General features: G+C 26.8%; 1 protein-coding gene across 1 annotated transcript; it reads left to right on the top strand.

Annotated features, from left to right (window-relative positions):
- The first annotated feature begins 2,098 nt into the window (after positions 1 to 2,098).
- Positions 2,099 to 11,682, top strand: LOC142237935 (uncharacterized). The gene is made up of 6 exons (XM_075309411.1): positions 2,099 to 2,403; positions 6,882 to 6,992; positions 7,059 to 7,313; positions 10,997 to 11,157; positions 11,234 to 11,440; positions 11,509 to 11,682. Exons 1-6 carry the CDS (start codon positions 2,391 to 2,393, stop codon positions 11,647 to 11,649), a joined length of 888 nt encoding a protein of 295 aa, XP_075165526.1. The 5' UTR covers positions 2,099 to 2,390; the 3' UTR covers positions 11,650 to 11,682.
- Positions 11,683 to 13,659: the final 1,977 nt, after the last annotated feature.

Raw genomic sequence — 13,659 nt, 5'->3', positions numbered from 1 at the left:
AATCTACAATATACATATATTAATAATGATATATCATTTATGTTACACCCAAAGAGTCATAAACTCTTTTAGGAGACCATAGATCTTTAATAAATTGACGTTTGACTTTATAATGACAGATAGCACTACAAATGGTCATACGGCAAAACGATAAAAAAAAATCTAATTAAATTGGAAAAATGATAAGAAGGCATTTGAAACAGGGTTTGTAATACTTTCGTTACTCATTCAATTATTCAACAATGGGAGTTGTTAAATTCTAGTGAAATTTTTGCGCTAACCTGATACCGCTAAATATTGGATAGACAGAAGATTTATGAAATTATTATGAAACGTCATTATTCAATTAAATTAAATTAATAATTTTCTAAAAATTCGACTACCACACTACACTGAAAATTATGCAACTTAAATTGTAGGTCACTATATTTAGACAATATTAAAAATAAATTTATTTAAATCAATTATTCAACTTAGAACACAAACTTTTTTCATTTACGTTCCTCCATTGAAGCTATACATAGATGAAATAAGGTATTGGGAGTAAGAATTAAAAAAAAAATGTAGCAGTTCATAGTACAACACATCCAGTTTCTCCAATCAAATACGCAGCATAAGGCTTGTTTTGTATCCTTTGAAGCAGCCGTTCGCAAGTGATAAGTCGTATTTTAACGTCTCTCGGCTTCAGCTCATATGGTACCAAATTTCCTTGCTTTTGAAGCATGGGAAATGGGTTGCCGCACACTTTTTTTTTTGTTTAATCAATCACGAAATTAATTGTTCTAATTAAATTTGAAATGTCTTCAATCACGAAAATGATACTATGAATCACCGTTTTAATTGGGCGTACAAAAAATATAAACTCAATTAATTTATAATTTAATTGAAATAAAATCGTAACTATTTTTAATTACTTTCTTATCTGACATTGTGTTTTTGTTTATTAAAAAATTGATTGTTAGAAATAAATTTTTGTTTAAAAATTACAACAAAATTGCATCACGTTTTCTTCACCTTTGTCTTCCGAGTTTGATTAAAAAGTTAATTGTATCAATTATTTTTTTAATTGGAAAATTTTTCAACTTTTTAATTGGAAATATTTTGGTGATATTTTTTTCTGTGCGTGTAACTTCGAATGAATTGGTAAATTCTTCTTGCGTTAGACACCAGTCCTATATTGGCCAATTCCCGGCGAAGCACCGACTTGAGATGATCGTATTTTGTATTTTGTTGTGCCAAACTGCCCCAAGCGCATTTGTCCACCTTCGATGAATACGGGAGTGAGCATCGCCCGTTAAGGTGACCTACACCATTACCACGTGAGTTCTGGTGGCTCATCGAAGGTGTACAGTTTCAGTTGACCTCTTTGGCAAAAAATCCGATTATTTTGTTAGTTCACAAATTACTCAATTTGGAAGAACTTTCCTCCGATGAAGTCTAAGAAATTCTTGTGCAACGGTTATCTCTTTTTTATTTCACGATGGATGTTAAGCTTTCTGTGAAAATTTTTGATTGGTATTTCATAACTCTGTATCTCAAAACAAAAAGTCCACAGGGACCTTATCACCCATCGGAGGGTTGAATGTTGAATTTAATCAGAAATAACTTTATTTCTGAATGCAATAGACAGCCACCTGAAATTGATTTTCTCCCTATATATTTTTCAAATTATAATTATAATTTGTTGGATATAAGTAAAGTTTTTTTGTTTTAGTGTAGTTGCCAAAGTTTTTAGAATTGTATAGTTAAGATATACGTCTGTCACCCGTTCACAGCCCTTGGAAAAAGTCAGAAGTATGCCCTGTCAGAATGCTCTAAAATGATATGAATTAAGATAAGACATCGCACCTTTCTCAATAACTCTTCTCACGCTCTGAGTACACTCGTATCTTTATTCAAATATTCTCAATTTACGTTTGTTTTTTTTTTTTACTCTTACTTTTCACAAAAAAATATACGGAAAATCCAAGATATACAAACACCCAACTAAAGAAAAGAAAACACAGTGCTAAACACTTATCACCTTAGTATAATCTAAAGTGTGATAATAACAGTCCTAAATGTAGCAACAACAATAACAACGAGGCGAACGTCGTAAAGTAAAACAGTTGACGTTTGAATAACAACCTCTAACATCAACTAAGCGCAGGCAATGCAAACAAATTTTCAAATACTCTTAATAAGCAAAGTGACGTCCAATGTTATTCCGACAAAATCTAAGTCTAGTAAAATTAAACGGAGTGTGTAAAGTGTGACCAAGAACCGTATATATTTTTCGAGACACCTATCAGTTGAGATAATAACCTAAAGCAGACAAGGTGTTTAAATTTAGTAGTTTAGTATTTTTTTATTGGAAATTTAATCAAAGGAAAATACATATAACGATTACTATGCACGAATCAGGTAAATACTTTCAAATTAAGATTAGCATAGAATTAATTAGAGCATAAGAAGTATATTGTCTTTTATGGTCTATATACACAAATTTTTATATAGAAACAAAATTTTGACAAAATTTTCTATAGAAATAAAAATTTTACAAAATTTGCCTATAGAAATAAAATTTTGAGAAAATTAGCCTATTGAAATAAAATTTTGAAAAAATTTTCGATAGAAACAAAATTTTGACAAAATTGTCCATAGAATTAAAATTTTGATAAAATCTTCCATAGGATTAAAATTTGTATAAAATTTTCTATAGAAATAAAATTTTTATAAAATTTTCGATAGAAACAAAATTTTGACAAAATTTTCGATAGAAACAAAATTTGGACAAATTATCTATAGAAATAAAATTTTCACAAAATTTTCTATAGAAATAAAATTTGTGTTTGTTGTTGATATTGTTGACCTTTTTATTTTAATTATTATGATTTTTTATCTCATAATCTCGGCTATAGGTCTATAAATTAAACTTGAAATTGTTGGTTTCTTGTTTTTTTATTTTCCGATATTTCGGTTGACTTCGTCAGAACCGTTTTCAAGGCTACAAATTAAAAAATTGTACAAAAATTAATTACAAAATTCACAAAATAAAATCAAACTATCTATTGTACTTTACATTTTCTCCGCTGTCTAGTTACTTCGCTGTCGGTTCCAAAGATTTTGTCTTTACTTTAAAAAATTTGGTATTGATTCCGAGCCAAAGAAGCGGAGAATACAAGTTAGGATACTTTTAAGACACAATTCTCTTTTAAATTTAGGGTTTGTGTACTTGCTTCTAGGAAGTAAATTTTAATTTTTCGCTTTCTCAGCTTTTTTTTTTCTTCATATGCTATCAAAGTCCTTTAAAAACGAGTTAACGGCAACTTTATTTTCCAAATTAGGACTCGACTTCCAGTAGAAATTATGCTATGTTTGAAGTAAAAAACTTCTTTAAAATAAAGTTTTGAAAAACATGTCCTATATTAGAACGATTTTTTGCTTTGTAGTCAAGATGCAAAAAGACAACACATTTAAGGACAATTTCATTAAATTTAAAGAATTTTTCTGAATTATTAAAGGCAAGTTGACCTTAACCTATAAATTTTTTCTTTCATGTTAAGATACCCATTTTTAAGTCAAATCACTTAATTATAAGGACAATACGACTTCATTGAAAGGTTTATCGACTTTTGGACAAGGAAAATAACTTTATTTTAGAGAAATGCGTCTTCTATGCTAAGCAAAATTTGTATTCGTATTTTAAAGACATGAAATCTTTGACCTCACGACAATATTTTTTTCAGTGTGGTGATTATTTTCTCGTGTGTTTTTGTATCGTATGGCGATATATTCTCGCGCAGTTCTCAATATCTTTCTTATAATTTATTCTCTCATTAATTGGAGTGTTAATGATGTGTAACATCTCCAGAGTATACACTGAAAAAAATATTGTCGTGAGGTCAAAGATTTCATGTCTTTAAAATACGAATGCAAATTTTGCTTAGCATAGAAGACGCATTTCTCTAAAATAAAGTTATTTTCCTTGTCCAAAGGTCGATAAACTTTTCAATAAAGTCGTATTGTCCTTATAATTAAGTGATTTGATTTAAAAATTGATATCATAACATGAAAGAAAAAATGTTTGGGCTAAGGTCAACTTGACTTTAATAATTTAGAAAAAATCTTTAAATTTAATGAAATTGTCTTGACTACAAAGCAAAAAATCGTTCAAAAATAGGACATGTTTTTGAACACTTTATTTTAAAGACGTTTTTTACTTGAAACACAGCATAATTTCTACTAGAAGTCGAGTCTTAATTTGGAAAATAAAGTCGTCGTTAACTTGTTTTTAAAGGACTTTGATAGCATATGAAGAAAAAAAGCTGAAAAAGCGAAAAATTAAAATTTGCTTCCTAGAAGCAAGTACACAAAACCCGATTTTAAAAGAGAATTGTGTCTTAAAAGTATCCTTACTTGTATTCTCCGCTTCTTTGGCTCGGAATCAATACCAAATTTTTTAAAGTAAAGACAAAATCTTTGGAACCGGGTATGCTTTTCTTTCAGTGTATCTTCGTCTGTAGTTGTTTTCCTTGCTTAGGATTTCTACGTCGTTTAAGTTAGGTTTGTGACCAGTCAAAGTACAGTGGGCCGCAAGTGCTGTTTTTTGTTCCATTGGCTTGTCTGTTGTTTTTAAATCCGATTTATGTGAAGACAATCTTGTTTTTAATTTTGTCATTGTTGTACAAATATATGTCTTTTGGCATAAGTTGGATTTGTCACCGTTGCATTTTATCTTATATACTACGTTGTGGTGGTCTTCATTCTTAATTTTTGTTTTGGTTTTACTAAATAATCCGTTTACTGTATTAGTAGTTTTTAACGCGAGTTGGTATTTTTCTTTATTGTAAAAAAAAAGAAATAAAATTTTGACAAAATTTTCAATAGAAATAAAATTTTCCATAGAAATAAAATGTTGATAAAATTTTCGATAGAACAAAATTTTGACAAAATTTTCGATAGAAATAAAATTTTGACAAATTTTCTATAGAAACAAAATTTTGACAAATTTTCTATAGAAATAAAATTTTGACAATATTTTTTATAGAAATAAAATTTTGACAAAATTTTCTATAGACATAAAATTTTGATAAAATTTTCTATAGATAAAATTTGGCAACATTTTCTATAAAAATAAAATTTTGGCCAAATTTTCCATAGAAATCAAGTTTTGACAAAATTTTCTATAGAAATAAAATTTTTGATAGAAATAAAAATTTGATAAAATTTTCGATAGATATAAAATTTTGACAAAATTTTCTATAGAAATAAAATTTTGATCGGTAGAACAAAATGTTGACAAAATTTTCTATAGAAATAAAATTTTGATAAAATTTTCGATAGAAATAAAATGTTGACAAAATTTTCAACAGAATTAAAATTTTGATAAAATTTTCCATAGAATTAAAATTTTGATAAAATTTTCTATAGACATAAAATTTTGATAAAATTTTCTATAGAAATGAAATTTTGATAAAATTTTCTATAGAAATAAAATGTTGACAAAATTTTCTATAGAAATAAAATTTGAATAAAAGTTTGACAAATTTTTTATAGAAATACAATTTTGAGGAAATTCTCTATAGAAATAAAATTTTGACAAAATTTTCTATAGAAATAAAATTTTGACAAAATTTTCTATAGAAATAAAATTAGACATAAAATTAAAAAATAGACATAAAATGTTGACAAAATTTTCTATAGAAATGAAATTTTGATAAAATTTTCTATAGAAATAAAATGTTGACAAAATTTTCTATAGAAATTTTAATAAAATTTAGACCAAATTTTTTATAGAAATACAATTTTGAGGAAATTCTCTATAGAAATAAAATTTTAACAAAATTTTCTATAGCAATAAAATTTTGACAAAATTCTTTATAGAAATAAAATTTTGACAACATTTTCTATAGAAATAAAATTTTGACAAAATTTTCCATAGAAATAAAGTTTTGGCAAAATTTTCTATAGAAATACAATTTTGAGAAAAAAATTGACAAAATTTTCTATAGAAATACAATTTTGAGGAAATTTTCTATAGAAATAAAATTTTGACAACATTTCTATAGAAATAAAATTTTGACAAAATTTTCTATAGAAATAAAATTTTGACAACATTTTCTATAGAAATAATATTTTGACAAAATTTTCCATAGGAATAAAGTTTTGACAAAATTTTCTATAGAAATACAATTTTGAAGAAAAATTTGACAAAATATTCTATAGAAATACAATTTTGAGGAAATTTTCTATAGAAATAAAATTTTGACAAAATTTTCTATAGGAATAAAATTTTGACAAAATTTTCTATAGAAATAAAGTTTTGTGAAAATTTTCTGTAGAAATAAAATTTTGACAAAAATTTCTATAGAAATAACATTTTTGCAAAATTGTCTATAGAAATAAAATTTTGACAAAGTTTTCACCGCCAAAAAATAAAAATGTTTGTGATTATAAAAGTTCGTCTTTGAAGACTTTGTTTTTAAAAAATAGTGGTTAAGACTACTTTAAAGGACTCTAATATCTCATGATGAAAAAAAGTAGAATACATGAAAAAAATCAAATATGTTCTCGGAATTAATACCACAGTGAAAGAAGAGTTTTCTTTTTTGAGGAACGAAATTTAAGACAATCGATGTTTTCTCTTATCGGAAATAAATTTTCTTTAGAAGCAAATAAAACTTACTAGTGACAATCGTTTCATCGCTTGTCATAAATTCAGGTTTATATATTCTTAAATAAAATTATTTATGAGAAAGGGAAATTTGGTTTTCTGACATTTCGTTTCGGAGGAAATCTTATAAACCCGTATGTTCTTTTTTCAGTGTTACCCAACCCAAAAGCTTTATTTCTTTGCGTATACAAATCGACTAATTAGAAACTATTTCTTTCTATTGCAGTCAAATCTCGATCATCCACCCCCCAACAAGAATTCCTGAGGCTAGGTTTATCCGAAGCCTTTCACCTGTTACAAAAATGGAATCTAATGGAACTACAAAATGTATTCCGAGGTATGTACCTAATTGATATGATAGTATATGAGAAAATATAAAATTTTTGTTGAATTTTGCTTTTAGATCATGATATAACACTTCGTTCATTATTATATTTAACCGATGACGAAATTACTGAACTCATACCAAAAATTGGATTAAGAACAATATTTCGAGCAATGTTAAAAGATTGGCGTAAGGCACACTACAATGATAAAAATTACCATAGTAGAACTTCAACACCATCGTTCGATGACAATGAATCATTTTTGGATCAAATTGAATTAAAAACAGAATGTAATTCAGAAGATTTTGAAGCGACTGATTCAAATAATAAAGGTGAGTTCGTTAACATGATGAAATTACTTATCTGCTCTGTCCAAAAGAGCTTATATAAATAACTTAAAAAATTATGAAAAACTCAAATAAAAAAACTGAATAAATTTCTAGTAGGCAAATCTATACACTCATTGAAAAAATTCTGTTACAAATTGCGGTCCGTTTTTACTGTTATAGTTTTTAACTTGACCTCTTATATTTTTAACTTCGTGGTCTAGCCAACGACAATTCGTAAACTTTTAAGTTTCTAAAATATTATAAAATAACTATAATATAGAACAGGGATGGGAAAATGCAGTACTATAGTATCTTTTTCAATTATTTTTCACCCTGGTCAATACCGTAGTACCCCTGTGAATGATTTAGTACATTTTGTGTAGACATTTTTGAGCCGATATCAGATTTATGGTACAATAGTGTTTCTATATTACGCTTCCACACGAACACTTTCTATTCTAATATTATGTCAAAATTTTATTTCTATAGAAATTTTTTTCAAAATTTTATTTCTATAGAAAATTTTGTCAAAATTATACTTCTATAGGGAATTGTGTCAGAATTTTATTTCTATAGAAAATGTTGGCAGCATTTTATTTCTATTGAAAATTGAGTCAAAATTGTATTTCTATAGAGAATTGTGTCAGAATTTTATTGCTATAGAAAATTTTGTCACAATTTTCTCTTTTCGAAAAAATTTTCAAAATTTTATTTTATTTTTTGTTAACATTTTATTTCTATAGAAAATATCTATAGAAAGATTTATCAAAATTTTGTTTCTATAGAATATTTTGTCAAAATTTTATTTCTCTACACAGAAAATGTCTATAAACAATTTATCAAAATTTTGTGTCAAAATTTTATTTCTACACGCAAAGAAAAAAAACGTTTGGAAAACGTGTACCGAAAACGTTTTTCTTTTGTTAGAGTATTTTTAATTGCTTCGAAAATTTTAAACTTTTATCACCAAAAAAATTCGTTTGTTACAAAATTTTTATTTTTTCAATAAAAAAGTTATTTTTGAAACAACAACACAGTCCATTTCGTTTATATCAAACGCTATTCTTTTCTCACTTTAGGTCTTTAATAAGACACATTTTACAGTTCAAAATTTAATATACTACAATGTAATGTTGAACATTTTTTCGGAATCTTCCGAACATATCTGGAATATATGTAAAAAAAAACTTTGGCCCACGACCCTTGGCATGCAAGTCGGACGTAGCAACCACTGCTCCACGGTGCCAAACTAAATGTTTGTTTCTGTTAACTAAACTTTATTTATTCGGTTCGTGGGCGCCGCAAGCTATGCTATATAAATATAACTTATATGGGTATTTATCTATTGATGACCATAACAGGTACATAGCTCAGTGGTTTGTGTGTTGGCTTACAAAGTGCATGGTCCGCGGTTCGATTCTCCGTCCAGGCAAAAGGTAAAAAAAATTTAAAAACTTATAAAATCGTATAATTTCTTCTACATTGTTGGTATTACAAGAAAAAGGTGTTAAGAATTAAAAAACCTCGTGGATGTGAGAAAGATGTGAGGGAAAATGCAATTAGGAAGAAAACAATGTTTTTTTTTTGAGTTTGTCTTTATGAAATTGTTTTTACATCCTGGAAAAGAATAAACGTTTATCACAAAAAGTATATACTTTTCTTCCAAATACACTTCCTTACAGCGAAAAGCAAATGAGAAACGAACTTTGCTTGTCTAAAATTTCGTTTGGGAGGAAAGAATTATTTTTTTGCGTGTATAGAAAATTGTGTCAGAATTTTATTTCTATAGAAAATTTTGTCAACATTTTATTTCTATAGAAAATTTCGTCAAAATTTTACTTCTATAGAATATTATGTCAAAATTTTATTTCTATAGAAATTTTTTCAAAATTTTATTTCTATAGAATTTTTTCCAAAATTTTATTTTCATAGAAAATTTTTTCAAAATTTTATTTCTATAGAAAATTTTGTGAAAATTGTATTTCTATAGAGAATTGTGTCAGAATTTTATTTGTATAGAAAATTTTGGCAGCATTTTATTTCTATTGAAAATTGAGCCAAAATTGTATTTCTATAGAGAATTGTGCCAGAATTTTATTGCTATAGAAAATTTTGTCAAAATTTTTTCTTTTCGAAAAAATTTTCAAAATTTTATTTTATTTTTTGTTAACATTTTATTTCTATAGAAAATGTCTATAGAAAGATTTATCAAAATTTTATTTCTATAGAATATTTTGTCAAAATTTTATTTCTATAGAATATTTTGTCAAAATTTTATTTCTATACACAGAAAAAAATTTCCGTAGTTAAATTAACGCCAAATTTAACTTATTTTTATTGCAAAAAAATTATTTGTTTGTAGTTAAATTTTATTATTTTTTGCGAAACTCTCCACAGTCCAATGAAATTTTCGTTTTTTTTAAGTATGTCTCAAACATTTTATGAACTAAACGCGAGTACCGTACCGTAGACATAAGTTCATTTTTAACTAAAACAAATGAAAATTTTCGTACGATTCCCAAAAATAGTAAGAATGAACTACTGTATGGTTAAAATGGTCATGATTTGGCGCCAATAATTTTCTTATTTACTTTTGTTAATTTTTCTTCAATGAGAGGGAGTAATTTCGAGAACAACAGTTAAAAAGTACAACATGGTACTAAATTTTTCTGGTTTTAAGAACACTTCGTGGAAATCTCAAAACATGGAGTACAAAATAGTTCAATTTTCGCGCGAAGTATGTTAGTTCTTCCTATAAAAAAGTTTACTTTTTTTCGGTGTAGAAAATTTAGTTAAAATTTTATTCCTATAGAAAATTTTGTTCAAATTTTATTTCTATAGAAAATTTTGTCAAAATGTTATTTCTTTAAAAAATTGTGTCAGAATTTTATTTCTATAAAATTTTTTTTCAAAAATTTATTTCTATAAAAAATTTTGTCAACATTTTATTTCTATAGAAAATTTTGTTAAAATTTTATTTCTATAGAAAATTTTGTCAAAATTTTATTTCTATAGAAAATTTTGTAAAAATATTATTTCTATAGAAAATTTACTCAATATTTTATTTGTGAATGTTGTCAAAATTTTATTTCTATAGAAAATTTTGTCTAAATTTTATTTCTATAGAAAATTGTGTCAGAATTTTATTTCTATAGAAGATTTTTTCAAAATTTTATTCCTATAGAAAATTTTGTCAAAATTATATTTCTATAGAAAGTTTTGTAAAAAATTTTATTTCTATAGAAATTTTTTTCAAAAATAATTTCTGAAGTATCATTAAGTACAACTGTGGCAACCGTGATTACAGTACTACGGTGGTATTTGTAAGCGGGTATAAAACTACAAAAAAAATATTTAAAATTGAAGAGTTGACAAACAAAAATTTTATTTTCTTTAAAATTCAGTCTAAAAGCTCTTGACAATAATCTTCCAATGAAAATTTTGTTGAAATTTAGTGCAAAGTAATTTCTCGCTCAAAAACTACTTTTTTGTACTTTCTTAAAAAATGAAGTTTCCATCCCTGATATAGAACCAAAAATTGTTTTGTATAGCTTGGTATTTTAGCAATATGGTGTCTACTAATAAATTTCTTTGAGTGTATATACATATGAACACAAGATACTAATAATATATAACTAAGTGATTAAGAAAAATCTATTTCTTTTCCTATAATTATGCACTTTTAGATAATTCTACATCCCAAAACGGTCAGTGTATAGACTATAGCTCCCAAAATGGTTTACCTCAGCAGGATGAGAATAATAATGAAACTCTAAACCAATCACCTCAAAAGTTAACTCTCTGTACTCAACGCAAATCGGCAAAAACACAATGTGGAGAAAAATTTGTAAGTCTGAAGAAAATATTGTATATCAAAATATTCAAATATTATTATTTTTTGTTTTAAAATTCTTAATCGGTAGATTGTTCTTGATATTCTCAAACGCAGTTCGGATGGTCAAACAGTTTTGGAATTTTATAATAATAATAAATTTCTGGATATAAAAAATCGTAAACGCTTGGTTAATCTACTTATTAGAGAAGTCGTTGAGAGAAGAGTTGATAAATACACTGCAATATTTCATGATATGACTCATCAAATATTGGAATTATTTCCCAATGAAAAATATGTAAGTTACTGATAATAACCCGAAAATATTTGCAACGAACTTTATATTTTGTTGACGTTTATTTTTAGGATACCTATTTTGTTGCCCATTCCGGTTCGCAATCGGCCCGGGGAGCTTTGTATTATCGATATTCCAATTATACCCGTCAATTACGCAAAGAAGGTATTTTAGCCTACAAAAAACAGAAATCACGAATTTATTTTAAATAAATTATTAACAAAAAAAAAAAAACAAAACAAAAATTGTAGTAATTATTATTAATTGGAAGGTCTCTTAAATTATTTATTTATATAGGCCGTTATGCACCTCTAACGAAAGTTTCGCCAGCCATAAAAAATGTATTGCTATATTTGCCAAAGGAAATTCCGTGGGGCGTTATTTTCGATTGCTTACTTTTTGGTCCCATAATGAATATATGAGAAAATTGTGCTATCGGCACGTAAACAAAAAAAAATTGTGCTCTCGGCACGAAAACGAAACGTTCAATGCGAATATTCGTTAATGAAAATATTGAAATATCATTTGCCAGCAGGAAGTTAACTCACGGACTGTCTTACCACAACTATTTCCTACCATTACTGCACTAGGCCTGGTAAATATTTTTTTCAGAAAAAACTTTACTTTAAACTCGGTATATATCCCTACGAAAATTTGGTGCAGCATTGACGAAGATTTTTTCTACGTCGATATTGCAGTATTTTAAAATTTTATACAAAGAAACTGTAATAACTCATGCTGACAAAATCAATTCATTTCTGATGGTTTTCAAAAATTTTGCAAGAGGATACGTGCATATAGTCGTTAAATTTTTCTCAATAGGTGTCCACATTTTCTCCCCTAAGAAATGAACGACAAACCTACCTTATTGATATACAAACGGAATTTCGGTTAGAGCTGTATTCCGGACTTAAAGCTACACAGAAACAAATTTCGCGAAAATTTTTCCAATTAAAATCTTAATTGAGTTTAAAAAAATATTCAATTAAAAATTTAATTGAATCAACAAAATTTTTAATTGAAATAAAAAGCAATCACACAAATTAATAGTATCGATTAATTTTTTAATTGGATCAATTAATTTTTTAATTGGATCAATTAATTTTTTTATTGACTGTCAATTAATTTTTTAATTGATACTATCATTTCTTTGATTGAAGACATTTCAATTAAAAAATTCATTGGATCAATTAATTTCGTGATTGAATCAGATTTTTTTTTTGTGTAGTAACGTAGTTCATAATTCATTTCTTCTTCCAAAAAAGTAGTTTGGATCCCCAATCTGTGATCCGGAAGTAGAGCAAACTTGGATCATCTCCAATGAATTTTACATGGGCTTGTCATAGGACGGAAGTACTCCCTTTTTGGATCCTTTGCATTGCTTTAGAAGTTGTGCCCTGGAAGTTAATTTGAATGAAGAAATTTAAAATTTGTGTAGTAACGTAGTTCATAATGTATTTCTTACCCAGCAAAAAAGAGCTTCCAAAAAAGTAGTTTGGATCCCCAATCTGTGATCCGGAAGTAGAGCAAACTTGGATCATCTCCAATGAATTTTACATGGGCTTATCATAGGACAGAAGTACTCCCTTTTTGGATCCTTTGCATTGCTTTAGAAGTTGTGCCCTGGAAGTTAATTTGAATGAAGAAATTTAAAAAGCGAAAAAAAAACAAATTTTTTCAACCAATTTCACTTTTTTTCATCCATATGTTTTATTACACAATTATGTAATAAATTTTTACAATTTGAAAAACTTTTTCGCTCCGACCAGGGGTTGAGCCTGGGTTTGCTGGCACCATAACAGAACGCCTTAGCACACTCAGCCACAAACGCCATTGAACATAAAGCGTCGAAAGGTCAATTCAAATGTTTCTGATATGATCGTAATACGACATCAAGGAATAACTTTCTAATTGCTTCTCGAGATGTTCTTTATTAGTATGAATGAAAAAATAAGAAACGCAGGTTCAAATCTCACCAGCGGCAATTTTTTTTATCAAATATTTTGCTAAAAAATTATTTTTTTATGTCATGCATCGTTTTTATTTTTTATTTTCGGCATATATTTTCGTATAAATATATTTTTTTCCATTAAAAATCAACAAAAAAAAATTAAAAATTCTCGTAATTTGCAAATCCTTCTCAAAAGAACTTCTATGGAAGCGAAAAAGTCAAACGGCACAGGTTCAAATCCCAGCGGGGATGACATTTATTTTTTACTTTT

Source organism: Haematobia irritans, chromosome 1 (genome assembly GCF_050003625.1).
Source record: "Haematobia irritans isolate KBUSLIRL chromosome 1, ASM5000362v1, whole genome shotgun sequence".
Taxonomy (NCBI): Eukaryota; Metazoa; Arthropoda; class Insecta; order Diptera; family Muscidae; genus Haematobia; species Haematobia irritans.
This window is presented reverse-complemented; position numbering and strand designations above follow the sequence as displayed.